This window comes from Eptesicus fuscus, chromosome 13 (assembly GCF_027574615.1).
Source record: "Eptesicus fuscus isolate TK198812 chromosome 13, DD_ASM_mEF_20220401, whole genome shotgun sequence".
NCBI classification, from domain to species: Eukaryota; Metazoa; Chordata; class Mammalia; order Chiroptera; family Vespertilionidae; genus Eptesicus; species Eptesicus fuscus.
In genome coordinates this window covers 23,626,270-23,648,014 of record NC_072485.1, presented here as the reverse complement: position 1 = coordinate 23,648,014, position 21,745 = coordinate 23,626,270, and the positions used below count along the sequence as shown (strand labels likewise).

Sequence of the window (21,745 nt, the reverse complement as noted above, 5' to 3'; positions counted from 1 at the left end):
ACCTCTTTCCGGCCTTCTTCAGCTTTCCCTCCTCCACGACTTTCAAACAAGTAACACTTGAAATGCAGACGAACACCAGGAACCAGCTTCTCTACGCTCTTGGCACTGGGGTCCCCAGCTCCCGCTGCGCTCCACGCCTCCAGCGGTCAAACCTTCCCGCCTCCGCCCGCGAACTCACCGGAAGTTCTTGCCCGGAAGCCCCTGGAGCCCGCGCCGCGTCGATTTCGTTCCCCGAGACTCGTAGCGGAGAGGGTCCCGCAGTGCATTCTGGGAAGGTGGCTGGGCTCTCAGCTTTGTTTCCGGCGGAGGAGCAGCGGCCGCTTTCCCAACAGGCCGCAGCGGCACCGCGTTCCCCAGGTTGCCGGCTCCCCGCGGAGGCGCTCCTGCTTCCTCGCTCGGTTTCTGGCTCGCGCGGGGGGTCCTCCCGCCGCTTGCCCAGCCGCCAGCATGTCTGGGGTGCGCGCTGTGCGGATCAGCATCGAGTCGGCCTGCGAGAAGCAGGTCCAGGAGGTGGGCCTGGATGGCACGGAGACGTACCTGCAGCCGCTGTCCATGTCCCAGAACCTGGCGCGCCTGGCGCAGCGGATCGACTTCAGCCAGGGCTCGGGCTCCGAAGAGGAGGAGGCCGGGGGCGCCGAGGGCGATGCGCAGGACTGGCCGGGCGCCGGGTCCAGCGCGGATCAGGACGACGAGGAAGGTAAGGCCCGGGTCTGCCCCTCGCGTCCGCCCGTCTGTCCGGGCGTCCCGGTACCCGCCCGGGAAATGCCACCCTGTCTCTTCTGAGCTAGGTGAGATGCTGTGTGTCTTTTTGAAAGTAAGAGGTTTGTATGAAAGTAACGCCCGCGTTGAACAGTAACTGTGCTCTTCTTTGTTTTGTTTTTGTTAATCCTCACCCGAGGATATTTTATCCATTGATTTTTAGAGAGTGAAAAGGAGGGGGAGAGACAGAGAGAGAGAAACATCGATGTGTGAGAGAGACACATCAATTGGTTGCCTCCCGCAGGGGCCCCAGGATTGAGCCTGCAACAGAGGTACCTGCCCTTGACCGGAATCGCCCCCGCGACCCTTCAGTCCACAGGGGGATGCTCTAACCACTGAGAAACCCAGCCGGGGCTCTTTTTTTTTTTTTTAAATAGCTGGACAATTTAGGGTTTTGTTTTACTATCAATACTCCGTATCGTTCTGCAAGTTTCCTTGAGATGGAGAGTTTGAGACATGTTACTGGTGCAGTGTTTACGTTTTTAATAGAGCTTTTGTCACTTGGCACACTGTGGTTGAGCCCTGGAGTTCTTTGCCATTTTTGACCTGTGTGAGCTTGAGCGAGTTCCTTTGTTTCTCTGTGCAATTGTGAATGTTGATGGTAACACCTGTATTGATTGGAGTATGAGATAAAGGTTTAAGAGGTAGACAGAGGCCAAATCTAGTCTGCCAGGATAAGCATTTGGCTTTTATCAGGACAAATGAAAGCTTTTGAAGGATATTTTTTTATGATTTTTTAAAAATATATATTTTATTGATTTTTTTACAGAGAGGAATAGAGAGTTAGAAACATGGATGAGAGAGAAACATCGAACTGCTGCCTCCTGCACACACACCCCCCCCCCCCCCCCACTGGGGATGCGCCCGCAACCAAGGCACATGCCCTTGTCTGGAATCGAACCTGGGACCCTTGAGTCTGCAGGCTGACACTCTATCCACTGAGCCAAACCGGTTTCAGCACCTTTGAAGGATTTTAAGTAGGCAGATGATTTTGTTTAAAAAGATTATTCAGGATGCTATGTAGTAAATGGGAAACAAAACTGGAAGGAGGGAGGCTAGAGAATTGTAGAAAAAATATGAATGGTTTTGGGGTTCTCATTCTTGTCAAAGACAAAAAATATTCACAATTCTTGTTATAGTAGTAGGCAACAGGAGTAGCCATAAACAAAGTGAAAAGATAAGTGATGGACTGGGAAAAATATTGGCCCCACAGTGGTTAATATCCCTCATATTCAGTGTCCCTTCAACCTGCAAAGAAAAAGACAAAGTCACTGGGAAAAGAAGCCAAATATATAAACAGCTCACAGAGGAAAGACCTCAGATCTCTGGTAGGGAGAGGCAAGTTAAAACATCATTAAGATACTATTTTCATGCATAAGACAGAAATTTAAAAGATTGTTAATATCCAGGGTTTGGAATGTGAATTGATAGAGCCTTTTTGGGAAACAATTTGGCAATTCTGTATGTATCAATTTTTTAAAATAATTCTTTAAAAAAATTTTTTAATGTAATTTTATTGTTGATAGTATTACAGATATCTCCCATTTACTCCCCTCTTCCCCTCTGCTCCCAGCCCCCACTCATTCCCTCCCTCTCACCCTCCTGGTCTTCACCCTATTGCCCGTGTCCATTGGTTATGCATATCTAATCTAATAATAGACAAATATGCAAATTGACTGCACCTTCGCTACACCTAAGCCACGCCCACCAACCAATCAGGACGAGTATGCAAATTACCCCAACAAAGATGGCAGCTAATTTGCATATCAAGACAGTGTCGAAAGAAGCCAAGAGCTGCAAAAGGGAGTAAAGCTTCGAAGAAGCAAGCAAGCTGGGAGGGCGGGGGGAGGAGAAGGGAGGAGCGAAGTCAGGGCCATGGGCGAAGGGAAACGCGGGTGGGCTGGAGGAGAAGGCGGGGCCGGCGGCAAGGGCGGAGCGGAGGCGGGGCCGGGGGCGAAGGGAAACGTGGGCGGGCTGGAGGAGAAGGCGGGGCAGGCGGCAAGGGCGGAGCGGAGGCAGGGCCGGGGGCGAAGGGAAACGAGGGCGGGCTGGAGGAGAAGGCGGGGCGGGCGGCAAGGGCGGAGCGGAGGCGGAGCCGGGGGCGAAGGGAAACACGGGCGGGCTGGAGGAGAAGGCGGGGCGGGGGGCAAAGGGAGGAACGGAGGCGGGGTAGAGTGCAGCAGGAAATCCTATTGCAGGATTTTTCCTGCAACGGGAAAGCTAGTAAGTATATAAGTTCTTTGGTTTATCTCCTCTCATCCCCCCAATCCCACATCCAGGTATGTCAGTATGTCAGTATGTTCCATGCCTCCCTACTTCGGGTCCTACTTTGTTGGTCAATTCATTTTGTTCATTAGATTCCACAAATAAGTGAGTTCATGTGATATTTGTCTTTCTCAGTTTGACTTATTTCACTTAGCATAATATTTTCCAGGTCCATCCAAGCAGTCCCAAAGGGTAAGAGATCCCTCTGTTTTATAGCTGCATAGTATTCTATAGTATAAATGTCCCACAGCTTTTTTATCCTTTCATCTACTGATGGACACTTTAGCTGTTTCCAAATCTTAGCTATTGTAAATAATGCTGCTATGAACATAGGGGTGCATATATTCTTTCTGAATGGTGTTTTGGTGTTTTTAGGATATATTCCCAGAAGTGGGATCGCTGGGTCAAACGGAAGTTCAATTTTTAATTTTTTGAGGAAACTCCATACTGTTTTCTGTAATGGCTGCCCAAGTCTGCATTCCCACCAGTATTGAACTAGTGTTCCCTTTTCTGCACATCCTCACCAGCACTTGTTTGTTGATTTTTGATGATAGCCATTCTGACAGGTGTGAGGTGATAGCTCATTGTGGGATTTTGTTTGTTTTGTTTTGCTAATCCTCACCTGAGGATATTTTTTCCATTGATTTTTAGAGCGAATGGAAGGGAGGGGAAGAGACAGAGAGAGAGAAATATCAATGTAAGAGAGACACATCGATTGGTTGCCTCCCACACATGCCCCGACCAGGGCCAGGGGTCAAACCTACAATTGAGATATGTGCCTTTAACCTGGAATCGAACCCAGGACCCTTCAGTCCACAGGCCGATGCTCTATCCACTGAGTGAAACCATCCAGGGCTCTCATTGTGGTTTTAATTTGCATTTCTCTGATGATTGTGTGTGTCAGAATTTTTAAATGTGCATCTCTTGACCCACTAATATTTTGGCTAAAATTTAACCTACAGAAAACATAGTACATGTACACAAATGTGTATTCAAGATGTTTACCGCTACTAGCATTGTTGGATCTATTTCTAAATAGGAATGGTTAAACTTACTGTATAGCCATACTTTAGAATACCATTCTATCTAATAAAGATGGTCGTGCCCACAGCCAATAAGGAGGGAATATGCTAATTGACTTCCTCGCCCTCAAAGATAGTGGCACCCACAGCCAATAAGAAGGGAATATGCTAATTGACTCCCATGCCCTCAAAGATGGCAGCACCCACAGCCACAAGATGGCAGCGTGCCCCCCCCCCCTCAGCCCTGCCGGGGCGGCAGGCGCAGCAAGGCTGGGCCTGCCCCTAGGCAGGCCTGGCCGCTCCATACCTGCCTCCAGAGTCCCCCAGTCCCCTCAGCCCCCAGCCACCCAGGGCTGGCCCGAGGCCCAGGCAAGCTTCAGATGGCAGGCTGCTCAGCCGACGCCCAAGGTGCAGGCAAGCCTCAGATGTTGGCTGCCCAGGGCCGCCTGAGGATCAGGTAACCAGTGCCAGCCAAGGCTTGCGCTGCTGGCAGTGGCAGCAGCAGAGGTGTGATGAGGCATCGCCTTCCCTGATTGCCGGGTCACCTCCCATCCCTGAGGACTCCCGGACTGTGAGAGGGGGCAGGCCGGGCTGAGGGACCCTCCCCTCCAGTGCATGAATTTTCATGCACCGGGCCTCTAGTACTCTGATAAAAGAATGAAGTAAATCTATATGTGCTGATATGGAAGTGTCTAAAACAAATAAGTAGGCGCAGGGCGGGGGAAGCAAGTAATAGAAATATGGGAGTATCTATATATATATAAAAGGCTAATATGCTAAGTGTCTGACCGGTCATTATGATGCGCACTGACCACCAGGGGACAGATGCTCAATGCAGGAGCTACTGAGCTGCAGTGACTTGGCAGCAGCGGTTCTCGGGTGACACACCCCAAAACCAGAGAGGAGGGAGCCCGAGATTCCTTGCAGGGCTGCGTGATTCCACCTTCCACCTTGGGTTATGTTGTTGCTAAGGCACTGTCAGCCCGAATCTGGTTTACTGCACACTTGCGTTTGCTTTCCACACCCTGTACAACAGCAACTTTACAGAGTGCCCCTCTCACACTCCGGGACCCTCTGGGGATTGTTGAGAGCCGGTTTCGGCCCGATCCCCGCCAGCCAGGCTGAGGCGCCCTACCAGCCGGAGGGACCCCACTCACTCCTCAGACACTGGGAGGGACCGCAGGAGGTTGGCGCCAGGGCGTGTCGGGCCCGTCTTGCCCAGTCCCACCCCGCAAGCCACCTTCTAAATTTCCTTTTAATATGCACAAATCCATACACCAGGTCACTAGTATGTATATAAATACACAGAAAAACATGTGAATTGGTACACCCCAACTGCTAATAATGATTAACTTTCAGGGAGGGAGAAAATTAGGCCTGGGGAATAAAGGAAAACTTTCAATTTTTACACTGTAACTGTCTATTGTTTGAACTATATACAATAAGCATGTGTTCATGAAGTTTAATTTTAAAAATAAAATTTTAAAAATGATTAAGAAGTTGGAAGATATGTTAATAGTGCATAATACATTTATAAGCCATTTTTATTTTTGTACTTTCCTATATTCTGGAAATTCTCTATAATTATTTATTCACATTTTAAAAGCTGGAAGGAAAGGTTATTTAAAAGACCTGCATAAATTAAAAAATATATTTGAATGCCTATCTATCATGTTGTAATGTTAGATTTAACCTATGGATATTAGTTATCATTTTGTTTTGCAATTGTAGGAATACTAACTTAAATGTTCAAGATTCAAGAAAGGGTAGGGGGCATAGGATAAAAGAAGATACAATTTTGAAATAAAATTTATTATTTCTTTTTTTACATCTTTAAAACCTCTGGATGGGCTTTCTAGCTTTTCTTCATTATAACTATAATATTCGTGTATTTCTTTTTCTTTTTAGGGTTGGTAAAATTTCAACCTTCCCTTTGGCCTTGGGACTCAGTGAGGAACAATTTGAGAAGTGCCCTGACGGAGATGTGCGTTCTCTATGATGTTCTCAGTATCGTTAGGGATAAAAAATTTATGACTCTTGATCCGGTTTCTCAGGATGGACTTCCTCCAAAACAGGTATTTGTGGGCTTTAGCTGGATAATGGTACCATTTTGTTAAATCCCAGGATCACTTTTTAGGCTGTGTGCCTACTGTTCCCTTTTCCTTTCATGCAAAATTAAGTCAAGGTGAAGATTTAAAGACTAACTGGCTCAAAACAAAGTCATAAAACTGTATCCTTTATACTACTATATTATTTTATTAATATTCTGTGACTTTTGGAAGAGTTAAGTCTCATTAACAATATAATACTTTAAAGTTTCCCAAATCTTAACAAAGTCTTAGAGCCTGCATCCTTAGTCTACAATATATTATACAAAAATGTTATGACAGAATGACTTTGGGGTCAGATAGACCTGAGTTCAAATCCTGCCTCTGCCCTCAATAGCCCTGTGACCTTGAGTAAGTTATTTTCTCAGTTTTTCCTTCTAATCCCTCCCCTCCTTTTTAGGGCCTGGTTAGAAAAATTAGAAAAGCCAAATTAGGGAGGATATTGAAAGCAAGGTAAAATTACTGAGATCTGATGAGGAGTATTTTCAAGGTTTGAACATTAGAAGATGAAAGGGAGAGGAACCAAGATGGCGGCATGGTTAAATAACTAATCTGCTGCCTCGCACAACAATTTCAAAAATACAACTAAAAGACAAAACATCTACCACCCAGAACCACGGGAAAGCTGGCTGAGTGGTAGATTTACAACTAAGGGGAGAAAGGAGCACAAACGCTGAAAAGCTGAGGTACGGAGGCGCGCGAATCGGGCTGGCGGCAGGCGACTGGGTGCGCGGTTTTTCTTCAACCCACAGGGAGACAAGCTCCCGATCACTCTGAAATCCAGTTTCTGGGGACACTCGGGGGACCCAGACACCTACGGGGAGAAGCTGGACTCTCAGCCATTGGGTCGGAAAGTGAGAGTGACTTTTTTGCAGAGGTGTGCCCAGCAATCATTGTTTTACTGCGCTGGAACACGGGGCCGTAGGGACTTGGAAACGTGGAAAGGCAGAGACGGCTGACGGCAGCCATCGCCGTTGGCCACGCCCGAGCCTAGTGAGGCCCTGAGACCCCGCCCAGCCCTGAGACCCCGCCCCGCACATTCTACAAACCCGCCCAGGCTCCACACATCGGCTTTTGCATATAAATGGCCTGTTCTGTGGCAGCTTAACCAAATAAACTGCAGCTCTAGTCAGACTGCTCCAAAACCGCCCAAGCAAGGAGGAGAAAACTAGTTCTTGCTGTAGCTCCTGCTGGGGGACACACAATACACAAGGGTAAACCAAGAGTGTCCACCTCAAGTAACTGGGAGGCTGACCCATTGAACCAATAGGACATTTAGTACACAAAGCTACCCTACCAATTCAGGGAAGCAGCGAAAATGAGGAAGCAAGGAAACAGATCACAAACCAAAGAAATAGAGGAGAACAAGCGACTGGACATAGAGTTCAAAACCACGTTTATAAGGTTTTTCAAGAATTTCATGGAAAAGGCCAATAAATTCAATGAGACCCTCGAGGATATGAAAAAGGACGAACTAGAAATTAAACATACACTGACTGAGATAAAAAATATTATACAGAGACCCAACAGCAGACAAGAGGATCGCAAGCATCAACTCAAAGATTTGGAAAACAAAGAGGCCAAGGACACTCCTCCAGAGAAGCATGAAGAGAAGAGAATTCAGAAAGTTGAAGGTAGTGTAAGAAGCCTCTGGGACAACTTCAAGCGAACCAACATCAGAATTATGGGGGTACCAGAAGAAGAGAGAGAGCAAGATGCTGAAAACCTATTTGAAGAAATAATGAACGAAAACTTCCCCCACCTGATGAAAGAAATAGACTTTCAAGTCCAGGAAGCACACAGAACCCCAAACAAAAGGAATCCAAAGAGGACCACACCAAGACACATCATAATTAAAATGCCAAGGGCAAAAGACAAAGAATCTTACAAGCTGCAAGAGAAAAACAGTTAGTTACCTACAAGGGAGCTCCCACACGATTATCAGCTAATTTCTCAACAGAAACCATGCAGGCCAGACGGGAGTGGCAAGAAATATTCAAAGTGATGAATAGCAGGAACCTACAACCAAGACTACTCAACCCAGCAAAGCTATCATTCAGAATTGAAGGGCAGATAAAAAGTTTCACAGATAAGAAAAAGCTAAAGGAGTTCATCACCACCAAACCAGTATTATATGAAATGGCGAAAGGTATTCTTTAAAAAGAGGAAAAAGAAGAAAGATAAAAAATTATGAACAACAAATGCATATCTATCAACAAGTGAATCTAAAAGTCAAGTGAATTAAAAATCTGAGGAACAGAATAAACTGGTGAACTTAATAGAATCAGAGGCATAGAATGGGAGTGGATTGATAATTCTCAGGGGGAAAGGGGTGTCTGTGTGGGGAGTACGGGAAGAGACTGGACAAAAATCATACACCTATGGATAAGGACAGTGGGGGGGCGGTAAGGGGAGAGGGGGGGTGGGAACTGGGTGGTGGGGAGATGTGGGGGGAAAAAGGAGAAACAATTGTAATCTGAACAATAAAGATTCATTAAAAAATAAAATAAAATAAAGAAAGAAAATGGCTCATTTAAAAAAAAAAAAGAAGAAGATGAAAGGGATGCGGAAAAAGGGTGAATTGGTGAATGAAGAGTCTGAAATTGGGGAGGTCAGCTGAGAAGGTTTTTAAGGGAAACAAGCATCAAGATCGTGACCAAGTTAGTGGCGTGGAGAGGAAACAATGGTTGTAAGAATCTATTTGTAAATAAAATTAAGTGAATTACTTAATTACTCACGTGGAAAAAGTTTCAGAATCTAGAAACATTGCTTTGGAAGACTTCTTAGAGATCATCAAATCTGCTTCCTTCTTACAGAGAGAAAACTAAGCCCAGGGAGATCAGTGATGTGTTCAGATTGCAGTAAAGCCAGTGGTTAGAGAGCCAAGCTGAGACCTCCAGCACCTCATTCAGAGCCCACTGCCTTTTCCACCTCAGTGCTTCTCCCAGAAAGGAGTTGCAGGAGTTTCTTGAGCTCTTCAGGAACTTAGAATTAGGTTCTCTAACATGAGCAAAAGATTATTGTGACATTGCTGTGAAACGTGATGATTTTGACTCTTACATAGCCAAAAGACTTTCTGTTTGGAAGTATGTGTGGTTAATGTACTACACAATTTGGAAGTATGTGTGGTTAATGTACTACACAAGCCAGGCATTGTTCTAGGGCCTGTGGATATAGTGATTTCTGCCATCATATAGGTTACCATTCAAGTAGGGGTTATAGACCTTAATCAGAAGTTTAATAAGTGACACCAAAAAGTATACACGTGAGTGAGGAGTGAGGAATGTCAAGACACAGGAAAGGAATGGCAGCACACAAGAGGGAGGGAGCCTAACCGAGCTGGGCAGAGTGATGCAGGGTCAGTTCTGAGGAGTAGCCCACTGTGCTGTTTTTGGTTTGACATAAGTCTTTATTTGAGTTGACCAAAGAAATGGGTTAAGGTTATTATTTTTAAAAAATACATATTAGTGTATTTCCCCCTCTTTGCTTTAATTTAGAAATCTCTTTAGTAGGTATGTTGTTACTGGGAAAATGTGTAATTTTCAAATCATTTAAAAATAATACAGAACTATACTTTTGGATTGTTTTTGGTAGAATCCTCAGACGTTACAGTTGATATCTAAAAAGAAGTCACTTGCTGGAGCAGCACAAATCCTATTGAAGGGCGCAGAAAGACTGACTAAATCAGTGACCGAAAATCAAGAAAATAAGCTACAAAGAGACTTCAACTCTGAGCTTCTGAGATTAAGGCAACACTGGAAACTTAGAAAAGTTGGAGATAAAATTCTTGGAGATCTAAGCTACAGAAGTGCAGGTATAGATTACTATTAAACACTGTGCTTTTAAACTAAAGTTTATAAAAATAATATACAGAATTGATTGCAATGTTACATATTCTTCTATAATATAATATGTTGTTTCTCAGTTACATGTTACATATTAAAGTTTTAATTTCTGTAAATTTAGCCTGAAGAAGCTAAATTACTTTTATAGCCTTAGATAAATATATACAAACTAGAGGCCCGGTGCACAAGATTCTTGCACTCGGAGGGTCCCTCAGCCCAGTCTGCGCCCTCTTGCAGTCCAAGAGCCCTCAGGGGATATCCAACTGACGGGGAGTGGGCCTAAGCAGGCAGTCGGACATCCTTAGCACTGCCACAGAGGTGGGAGAGGCTCCCGCTACCACTGCTGTGCTAGCCAGCTGTGAGCCGGGCTTCTGGCTGAGCGGCGCTCCCCCGGTGGGAGCACACTGACCACCAGGGGGCAGCTCCTGCATTGAACATCTGCCCCCTGGTGGTCAGTGCACGTCATAGCTAGCAGTCGTTCCGCTGTTCTGTCGATTTGCATATTACCCTTTTATTATATATGATAGTTTATAGATTAATTGTGAAAACCTTTGGATGCTAGCCAGCTATGAGCCGGGCTTCTGGCTGAGCGGCGCTCCCCCGGTGGGAGCACACTGACCACCAGGGGGCAGCTCCTGCATTGAACATCTGCCCCCTGGTGGTCAGTGCACGTCATAGCTATCAGTCGTTCCGCTGTTCTGTCGATTTGCATATTACCCTTTTATTATATATGATAGTTTATAGATTAATTGTGAAAACCTTTGGATACATTTAACAGAAAGTTCAAAGATAGGGTTTATGTGCTAACATAACCTGAATCATAATTAACATATATGTCAGAAATAAGAAGGTAAGACTGGATTCGCAATCAGAGGCTCACCTGTAACCCTTAAAAACTGGGCATAAAGGGAGAAAAGAAACATTTCTGTTGTTTTGGTGTTTTGTTTTGTTTTCCTCCCTTCAGTCTGATAAGCTGTTTTCACATCCTGGGTGAAGAGAGGATGGTGAAAACACCTTGCCTACCTTTTTCCCATTCAACCAGGGCTGCAAGGAATATACTTTGTTAACATATACTAAAGTTTGATGATCTTGAATTCACATGTTTTGGTGTACATTCTTTGTGGTTGGGCTATAAAAGCAGGTTTCTCAGGGTCTTTAAGCTGCTGAATTGTATTCAGAGGAACTACACAGTAAAAGTTTATAAGACTCACAGATCAATGGGATAAAGGTTTTGAATGCCAAGAGATAAAGCAAGGAGCCTTGACTGTGATTGTTGAGCTAATAATAGTAGAGATCAATGTATGTTTTGTAATTTGTTGATTTGAAAGAAGAAGGGAGAGAGACAGAGAGAGAGACATCATTATGTTGTTTTCACTTATTTACACCTTCATTAGTTGATTCTTGTATGTGCCCTGACAGGTGATCGAACCCTCAACCTTGATACTCTAAACAACTGAGCTACTCGGCCAGGGCTTGTAGATCAGTATTTTAAAAGAATTAATTTGCCAGAGCAAGTCAGCATTATTCTAAAATTAAAGGAAGGTATATTGGGGTGGTTAAGTCAAATATTGGAGGACCTGTGTGCCTCAGCATTGCTGTGAATTGGGAAATTTTGAATTCTGAAGGTAAAATCCCATTACAAAGATGAATTCAAGATGTTAAAGACATTTTTACATTTTATTAGGCGGTCTGTAGAAGCTGTACTTTCTAGCTGTGGGCATTGTAAGTTCTTTCCAACAAATAATTATGTGCAAGTACTTTACCCAATTTCTCTCTGTGGGACAGTCATCCATGATTATAAAAGGATTTTATTACATTTGTTTCTAATTGCAAGAAGATCTTGACCATCTTCCCTTGTTATAAAACAGCAAATTTAGGGACTGGTTCAAAAAAGAGTAGTATTATGCACTGTCCTTTTGTCCTTGCTGGATTTAGAACATTTCAGTTGCAATCTGATTCTAGAGGCTGAGCTCCAAAAGTATTTAATCTCCAAGGAGTACATTCATTTTGCCCAGCCATCGTGCCTCAGTGGTTAAGCATCGGTCTATGAACCAGGAGGTCACAGTTTGATTCCCCGTTAGGGCACATGCCCAGATTGTGGGCTTGATCCCCACAATCATACTAGTATGATTCAATGATGTGGATGTGAAATATTACTTTATACTTAATAATGTATGTTAAATGTGTTCATTGCTTTTTATTCTCCTATTTTTAATACCCTACTAGGATCTCTCTTTCCCCATCATGGTACATTTGAAGTAATAAAGAATACAGATATTGATCTAGATAAGAAGATACCTGAAGATTACTGTCCCCTGGATGTTCAAATTCCTAGTGATTTAGAGGGATCTGCATATATCAAGGTATTTTTCAGAGTATTTTTCAAGTAATTTCTTATTAATAACCCAGAGACTAATGTGCTAACATTTGTGCATGTGTTTTTATTGTCATATAGGTTTCCATTCAAAAGCAGGCTCCAGACATAGGCGACCTGGGCACGGTTAACCTCTTCAAACGGCCTTTGCCCAAATCCAAACCAGGTATAGTTATGTTCTATCCGCTAACGTTTAGTCTTTTTTTTTTTTTAAATATATATATTTTATTGATTTTTTACAGAGAGGAAGGGAGAGGGATAGAGAGCCAGAAACATCAATGAGAGAGAAACATCGACCAGCTGCCTCCTGCACACCCCCCACCGGGGATGTGCCCACAACCAATGTACATGCCCTTGACCGGAATCGAACCTGGGACCCCTCAGTCCGCAGGCCGACGCTCTTTCCACTGAGCCAAACTGGTTTCGGCTAACGTTTAGTCTTAACTGAGCTTAAACATACAAATAAACTAAAGATAAATATAGATAGGAAAAAATAGGTATTTTGGAGTAAGAACCAGTAGAAATGTACTATTTATAATTTGTTAATTAACCATTAGTAAAGAGCTGTGTAATCTTTTTAAGATTGACCTTATTTACCAGATTTCTTTGTGTAAAAGAAGTAATAATTTCTATATTTTGGAAAGTATATGCTGTAGTATAATATTTCTGAACTTCTGTTGTATGTATTCAGATCACCATTTAAGCTAGTTAATGCATAATATAGTTAGATAATTGACATATATATATATGTCTTGTGTCTTTCAGGTTCCCCACACTGGCAGACGAAATTAGAAGCAGCACAAAATGTTCTCTTGTGTAAAGAAATTTTTGCACAGCTCTCTCGGGAAGCTGTTCAAATTAAATCACAGATCCCTCACATTGTGGTGAAAAACCAGATCATCTCTCAGCCCTTTCCAAGTATGAGCAACCAACCCTTTCAAGATTTATAAATAGGACTTTGAGGTTTGGGGAACAGGATAAAGAGTTGTCAAAGGAACAGTAAGAGCAAAGAGGTGGTGTGCTGTCCATAACGGCAGCTGGGAAAGCATGCAGCACAACCACACTACTGATTCTATGGCCTAAATCAGGGGTCCTCAAACTTTTTAAACACGGGGCCAGTTCACTGTCCTCAGACCGTTGGAGGGCCGGACTATAGTTTAAAAAAAAAAATGAACAAATTCCTATGCACACTGCACGTATCTTATTTTGAAGTAAAAAAACAAAACGGCAAAAACACCCGCATGTGGCCCACGGGCCGTAGTTTGAGGACGCCTGGATAGTGGAACTCCAGATTTTAAACAGCACCTGTTCAAAATTTGCACTAGCAAGACCATTATTCAACCACAGTTGCTTTGAGGTGTCTCTGCTAACGCCATGTGTAGAAGACTTTGCAGGGATCCTGCCTTATTGCCTGAGATGTCACTTAGAAAATGCTTAATTAAGTTCCCATAATATTTCTAAATTTGTGGAAATTAGATTTTAATTATATGTTTAAAAGGCAGATTTCCCCTGGAGATCAGTTTGTAGTTAGCTGGACACTTGTTTTTTACATGAATTCTGAGGAGTATCTTCTAGATCTTGTCAAGGGAATGGGTTTTAGGAATGAAAATCTTCATCCTGGTTCCTTTGGAAGCAGGGGAGAGTATCTCTCGCCTAGTTAGTAAGACCTGATACCAACTCTGTCGGGTTTGGTATTTTTTTAATCTAAAGGAAGAAGAAACAAATTAATATATAGCTTCTGTTCACCTGTCTTTAGCCACAGCACAAGGTCAACAGAATTTGAATTGTTAAAACACATGGTAGTTTATTACATACATGAATAGTCATTTTGAAGCCTCCTCTTTAAGTTTAGAATGCCTATTTATGTGGTTCAGATCCATTTGCTTTCATGTTTCCAAATGTGAGCTCTTCTTTGAGCATTGCGTAGTAACCCTAATGTGAATATTTGAGAATGGGCTGTGATTATACTTTATAAAGACAGGTTGTGCCTTTTCATAGTTTAGATTATTTATATCTGTTCTACTTCTTTTTATAAATAGGCTTGCAGTTATCAATTTCTTTGTGCCATTCCTCAAATGACAAGAAATCCCAAAAATTTGCTACAGAGAAGCAAAGTCCGGAGGACCACCTTTATGTCCTAGAGCATAATTTGCATCTATTGATTAGAGAGGTAATGAAATACATACTTTTGTTTGCATTGCAGTGAGCATGTCCAGAACAGTGGAAACGCACAAGCTCCCCTGCCAAGTCCTCATTAATCACATAACAGTGACCTTCACTGTCTGTGATGAGAAAGATGTTTGCTGTGCTTGGGGAGTACAGAGATGATCAGAATACAGTCACTGTTCCCTAGCATAGCTGCTAGTGGTAGAAAGATACCACATGTTTTATAGTGAGGTATAAGAAACGCATGTTAAAGGGCGCAGAGGGAAGAGTGGTTCTGATTGGGTGATCAGGAGAAATGACTTGCCAGAGCCTGTGAACAGGATAGTCCTGCTGTCTCAGGACATGTACCACTTTCAGGCCATCTAAAACGGGGTTTCCAGAGTGCTGGTTCACAGTATAGGCCAATTTCAAATGAACCCCTGAGAAACTTAATAGAAATATACATGCCAGCCTCCCCTGCCTCATCCCGTGCCTGGTTTAGTTGTTTGTGATGGTACGAGAATCAGCCTTCTTTCCAAGGTCTGCCGGTGGTTCTGTAAAAGCCAGGTTTGGGAGCCTCTAATTGAGGGTATAGTGGACTAACTAGTACTGATCACATATGTTCTATTGTGAGACCTACTGAAGAATACTTGGTCTTGTACTTTAAAACTTCTAAAATAAAAAATAAAAAAAACAACTTGAGAGGGACCTTTCTCTTTACAGACTCATATTATGCATGGCCTCGGTGTTAGCATTTATCTGTGTGCCAGGACTGTGCCCCACTGTATGTGGTTCAGATCCATTGCTTTCATGTTTCCAAATGTGAGCTCTTCTTTGACTGAGCACTGTGTAGTAATTAATATGTGGATATTGATAGTCTATAACAACTGTTGTTGTTACAGTTTCATAAACAGACCTTGAGTTCTGTCATGATGCCTCATCCAGCAAGTGCACCTTTTGGCCACAAGAGAATGAGACTTTCTGGTCCTCAAGCTTTTGATAAAAATGAAATCAATTCATTGCAGTCCAGTGAAGGGCTTCTGGAAAAAATAATTAAACAAGCAAAGCATATTTTTCTGAGGAGTAGGTAAGGATGAGCGAAGTTATTGCTTTTGTGTGTGTGTGTGTGTGTGTGTGTGTGTTGTGTGTTTGTGTGTGTGTGTGTGTTGTGAAACCACAGCCTTTTTTCCTTTATTATTTATCTCACGTGTTATTTCGGACATGCTTTCACCTTTCTTCTCAGGGAAAGGAAGGTGGCTGCAGTATGAGAGTTTATGATCATAAATGGTCCTGTCAGATTTGGGGAAGACTCGGATCCATGGCCCATGTAACTCAGTATATTTTTTCTAACATGCTGGGGTTGTGGGCTCTATCCCCTTGACCCCCAGTAGGGGGCATGCAGGGGGGCAGCCGATTGATGTTTCTCTCCTTCCCTTCCTCTCTCTAAAATCAATAAAAACATATTTTTTAAAAAGATATAAAGGGAAGATTACTGGCTCTGGAGTTAGACTCCAGGTTTTGTACCTGGCTCACAGCTCTGTAACCTTGTAGCAAATTACTTAACATTGCTACACTGCTCTTTTTTCTTCTGAAAAATGGAGCTAATAATTGTATCTACTTCACAAGGTTGTTAGTAAGTTTAAGTTATATAATTCATGAAAACACTTATAATATTTGGTACATAATTAGCACTTGAATCTTAGTTCTTATTCATTCCTGTTTTATCTTTCTTGGAGTATAAGGTTTTAATTGTACAAAATGTTTTTCTAGCTTCTCATGCAAATAATTACAATTCCATTACAGCGTGGGTATGTCCCAAGTCATTTATTAGCAGGGGTCGAGTATTGATATTTATGAATGATTATATTCTTTTTAGAGGCTGAGATTACTACCCGAGAAGTCTCCTTCTCGCTGTGTTCTGATAAGATTTCCTGGGTGGGAGAAAGCAAGTGGAGTTAAAGGGAATGAGCCTGAGCACGAGAGTGGGCTGCAGCGAGAGGCTGAGAACCAGCCCTTCAGAGCGATGTGAAGGAGGGCTCCATGACAGCTGACCTTGCTTTAAAGTCTGTGCTTTCCAGACAGTGGTGTTTTTAAAATGTCGTCTGGTTCTCAAATCTCCATAAATTGATAAGTGATTTATAATCTTACTGTTTTATTTGGTGGCTTTTACAAAAATTTTTACTTCTTTTCTTTAAAAGGACTGCTGCAACCATTGACAGCTTAGCAAGTCGCATTGAGGACCCTCAGATACAGGCTCACTGGTCAAATATTAATGATGTTTATGAATCTAGTGTAAAAGTGTTAATCACATCACAAGGTTATGAACAAATATGCAAGTAAGTGTCAAAAATAAGTTCTTCATTTGGAAGAAATATGGCAAACTTTAATTAATAAAAATTATAATTTTATGTAGACAATTGCCAAAATGCTTTCTTCCTAAATATTTACTGTAAAATGTGGTACTATAAAATGTGGAAATGTACAGTGCTACTTTTTCTGCGTTTGTTCATCTAGATTATTTGACTTGGGGAATTTTGGGTTTCTTGTACATGTCATGTGCTAGCAATTTGTACGTTGGTTTGGAAAAGTGTTGTGATCAGAGTGTTAGTTATTGTCTATTTTATGAGGTTTTTTGGTTTGATCTAAACCAAGTTAATAGTGTCCATAATCTGACTTATTTGCTGATTATTTCAGGAGAGGGTGAAGACTTGATAAAACCTTTTCCCTTTCTATATGAGAATTTGACCTTTGGTTAATTCTCTAGCTCTAGTCCCCTAGTAACCTGATAAGGAAATATGCCATCTGTGTTACTAGGCAACATTACTTACGGCAAAATGATTGATTTCACATTAAGAAATGGATTGGGACTGGGAGGAATTATAAATACCCGACAGGAATGCCTGTGGATTTCCATGGATGGGGTGGCTTGTGAAACTGGGCAGTCAGTGTCTGTTGTGAGGACCCTGGAAACATGCCTGTGGAGTTGTTACAAGTGAGCGTGGCTCCTGTTGCGTCTGAGGTTTGCAAGTCAAGGCAGGTACTACACATATCCTGTGTGGAGCTCACCTCGTTCAGCCAGGTGTGCCGCTGCCGTGCTGACAGCTGCATGTCCTGCTGCAAGGACTGCCACAAGAGGAGCAGCCGATGTTGGCCAGCTGGCAAGCACGGTTCCTCTCCTGTGCCCTTCGTAGACTGGTGCTCAGCGTGGCCTGTGGTAGTCTGCCTGACTCTGATGGTTTAGTTGAACCTAAGAAAGCTCCCCACCGCATGGGTGCTGGTGTAGGTTATCAAAAGTATCTGTTATTTTTTTTTCTATGATAAGGGTTAATGTTTATGGCATTTACAAGGTAATTTGGAACATTTCTGATTTTTAGTTATATGTGTCTATCCAGGTCCATTCAGCTGCAGTTGAACATTGGGGTTGAGCAGATCCGCGTGGTACACAGAGATGGAAGAGTCATCACGCTGTCTCACCAGGAGCAGGAGCTGCAGGACTTCCTTCTGTCTCAGGTGAGAGGTGCAGACTACAAGTCCTGAGCCCCTTCCTTCCATAGCCATTTAAAGACCAAAGTGGGTAAGCAGTGGGAAATGGTAAGTTATAAAAAGAAAACCATGTTTTCTGCCATCTTACTTCTCGTGCATATCTTACAATCTATTGTTTAATTGAAAGTGTTGATAAATATCCTGGATTTGTTTCCACTTAATGTGTGTTGAAGAGAAAGGATCAGGCCTAAAACTGTCAAACTTTCTCACGTTTGCCAAGGTTTGCACTCCAGGGCCACATGGTGGTGGAGAGGTATTAACCCAAGAAAACCAGAGAAAGCGAGATTAGGTCAAAACCATAGTGACCATTAGCCATAATATTAAGTGGCGTATTTAACCGTAAGCCATATGAAAGTGTTCCCCATGTTAAGGGGCAGTATGAAAAGTGCTGGGGTCTAGTCCCAGCTCCCACCACACACTTGCTCTGTGACACTGGACAAACTTCCAGACTTAACAAGCGTAAAGTAACAACAGTATTTTTCTTACCTTCCTGGAATTGTGATGATCCAGATACTATATTTTCATATAAAATTCCAAAAAATACTGATGCTGTCTATCCTCACATGAAGCAATAATATTAGACACTGACTTGCTTCTTTGGCACCAAGTAAATGAAATTTATTTGTGAGGAATGGCAGCTCTTGATGGATTACATCTAAAATGGCTTTGGCCAACTTAGGCACATGCACAGAGATGTATTGGAGGGCTACTGGATAGATCCAGGATCAGTGGGGAGTCTAGAGACAAGGCTTGCAAATGGGTAGGGAGCAGAGGAAGCTAGAAGGTGAGACCCACAGCCAGAGCAGTGCCACTGCTGCCATCCTGACACTACTCCTCCCGGCTGGTGGCAGACTGTACTCAGACTGCCCCTGCGTCTCAGTCAGGGTCCTAACAGGCAACACGTGGCACACTCCAGGGGGTTTATCACTAAGGATCTATTTACGGAAGTGGGGATACAGGAGAGCCACCAGGGAAAGTGGTAGCCTGCTGCTAGTAGTAAGCATGTAACCAGGCCAATGGAGCCAAAGGGATGGAGCCAAAGGGATGGAGGAGAGACAAGTAATAGGAACCCTACGGGGATAGTCACGTAGAACAGACCACCTTGAGAAGACCAGCAGCCTTTTTTCACTGGATACAGCAAGCCTAGACAACCTCACAGGAAAGGTACCAAGAGACTAAATACCCTGACTGCACTCTCTTCCCTGCCATCCTGCCAGTTCTCATTAGCTGGGTGGCTCCCACTATCTGAGCCCAACCTGAAACCAGAGGACATGGAAAGCTGTTAATGTAACCATACAGTTCAGGCTCCCGGGCAGAGTAGGCTGGAGTAGACTTGAAGGGTGAATGGAAGATACTCAGCACGCCCTGCTACCTTGATTGTTGCTCCTCATGTAGTGATCCAGATGGGAGCATCCAGCTGGTCATGTGTTGTCCTCAAGCTGCCAGTAGACAAAAGCGAGTGTCAGGCTATTTTAGCTTCTGCAATGGAAGTGGTGGTTGGTGGTGGTGGGGGGGTGCTCTCCCTCCCCCCAGTAGTGACACACAGGAGGATTCCTCATACATGACATAGGGTTCCTGTGCTAGGTAGTGAAAACCCCACCAAAAGTTTACAATCATAACGTCAGGTCACTGCAAAGAAAATGTCCATGCCGATTGTCAATAAAGTGTCCTTTTTCATTCACAGATGTCGCAGCATCAGGTGCATGCAGTTCAGCAGCTAGCCAAGGTCATGGGCTGGCAAGTTCTGAGTTTCAGTAATCATGTGGGGCTTGGGCCCATAGAGAGCATTGGCAATGCCTCCGCTATAACAGTGGCCTCCCCGAATGGCGACTATGCTATTTCAGGTACTTTTACTTCTTTGGCAGTTTGGCCTTAAATTAGCTTTAATAGTTACATGTACTAACAGTAATTTATCTCTGCAGTGAGTGAGTTCATGTAGTAGTGGTGCTGAACAGTATCTGATCATAGCTGTTTTTCAGAGCAACAGATTATAACTTCTCTTTCAGTAGCTATAAAAATTGTTTGCTTGCAACACGTTTTCCTGAGAGAACATCTGAAGACTGCCATCGCCATTGTTACCCCTGCAGTTTGAAATGTTTAATGGAAAAAGAGCTTTTTAAAAATGTACTGCTATAGATTTGGGAAGAATGGTATCTGATCCTAAAGGTGGTAAAGGGACAACTAAGAGAGGAAGAGGTGTTTCATTAAGCACTTGCTGTGAGTCAGGCACTTGAACAAGCACCTACACATATTATCTAGTTGACAATTATATTTGGAGTGCTGTGGTTTTCCGGGCTTAAAACGACTTTTCTAATACCTGCTTTAAATAATTGAGAGAGTGGGTAGTTAGAAGTTTTTCCCCATAGGATCACAGTTTGTGTATCTGCAAGCTTGGTATTGCTAGATCTTCATTAATAAGAATTTCAAAATATGCTCTTCTTCTTCCCTAAGTAATAGTTAAAGCTTCATTAACCTAGAGTTCTTAATTCAAAATAATCTTTTTTTCACCCCTCCTTGTCCTGATTCTGAACATTTGAGTTTCATTATATATTTGATGCTTCCAGAACGACCTTCCAGAAAGACTAGTGGGCGGGGGGGCAGGCTGCGAGGCAGCCGGGGCCACGAGGGCCGAGCCCCTTGCACAAATTTCATGCATTGGGCCTCCTGTATAGGACATTTGACTTTCCTAAGCCAAAATTCACCTTGCCACATTTTTATAGTACATATAGTAATTCATAAGTATTTATACCAGCCTACTATCCATAAATTAGTAAATTAGTTTTAAGCATATCAAAACTGAAAAGCACTTTTAAACAGAATTTTCAAGTTGGTAACAGACAAGGTTTTTGTGATCATGGTAGAATGAAGTTGTACGATCTACTTTTTCTATTTTGGAAAAATAACGTATTGATATTTTGATTATGCCTCACAGTGCGCAATGGCCCTGAAAGTGGCAGCAAGATTATGGTTCAGTTTCCACGTAACCAGTGTAAAGACCTCCCAAAAAGCGATGTTCTACAGGATAGCAAATGGAATCATCTTCGTGGACCGTTCAAAGAAGTTCAGTGGAATAAAATGGAAGGTCGAAACTTTGTGTATAAAATGGAGCTGCTTATGTCTGCACTGAGCCCTTGTCTACTATGATTTTCTTCCAGAAGTTTCCAGATTTTTTTTTCCAGGGAAGTTTCCAGAAACTTTGACTTGAAGTGTTCGCAGATCAAATACAAGCAAAAGGAAGAGAAATCTTCCAAAGGAGTATTGTTTTTAAAAAATAGTAATTGGCAAATGTTTACTTAGCATTTTGGAACCTTCACTTTATAAGTGACAAGTGCATTGTAGAAATTTATGTACAGTTAGTTATAGGGTAACAGTATGGGGAAGTGTAAAATAATACTATTTTTATGCAGTTAACTTGAAATGTTATTAACTTATGGTTTTGAATTTGCTTTTAAAAGCATTCCTTTGATGTTGACACCAAATAAAACATGGTTAAAAATTCCAGATGCGAAACCGGTTTGGCTCACTGGGTGGAGCGTCGGCCTGCGGACTGAAGGGTCCCAGGTTCGATTCCGGTCAAGGGCACGTACCTTGGTTGCGGACACATCCCCAGTAGGGGGTGTGCAAGAGGCAGCTGATCGATGTTTCTCTCTCATCGATGTTTCTAACTCTCTATCCTCTCTCTTC

At 42.9% G+C, this 21,745-nt stretch overlaps 1 protein-coding gene across 1 annotated transcript; it reads left to right on the top strand.

The window, feature by feature from the left end:
• Positions 1-283: 283 nt before the first annotated feature.
• On the top strand, positions 284-21,730 carry MED17 (mediator complex subunit 17). Its single transcript, XM_008149171.3, has 12 exons — positions 284-697; positions 5,955-6,121; positions 9,749-9,968; positions 12,226-12,362; positions 12,455-12,539; positions 13,139-13,291; positions 14,413-14,543; positions 15,421-15,605; positions 16,717-16,854; positions 17,911-18,028; positions 19,746-19,905; positions 20,994-21,730. The coding sequence occupies exons 1-12, from the start codon at positions 448-450 to the stop codon at positions 21,203-21,205; spliced, it is 1,956 nt and encodes a 651-aa protein (XP_008147393.1). The 5' UTR covers positions 284-447; the 3' UTR covers positions 21,206-21,730.
• The last annotated feature ends 15 nt before the right edge of the window (positions 21,731-21,745 follow it).

What these genes read in the sequence shown, in the direction of transcription:
- MED17 (XM_008149171.3), top strand. Translation starts at nt 448, where the DNA reads ATGTCTGGGGTGCGCGCTGTGCGGATCAGCATCGAGTCGGCCTGCGAG. An exon ending in TCTAAGCTACAGAAGTGCAG is followed by an intron (nt 9,969 to 12,225) that starts GTATAGATTACT and finishes ATACCCTACTAG; the next exon opens with GATCTCTCTTTCCCCATCAT. An exon ending in CATCTCTCAGCCCTTTCCAA is followed by an intron (nt 13,292 to 14,412) that starts GTATGAGCAACC and finishes TTTTATAAATAG; the next exon opens with GCTTGCAGTTATCAATTTCT.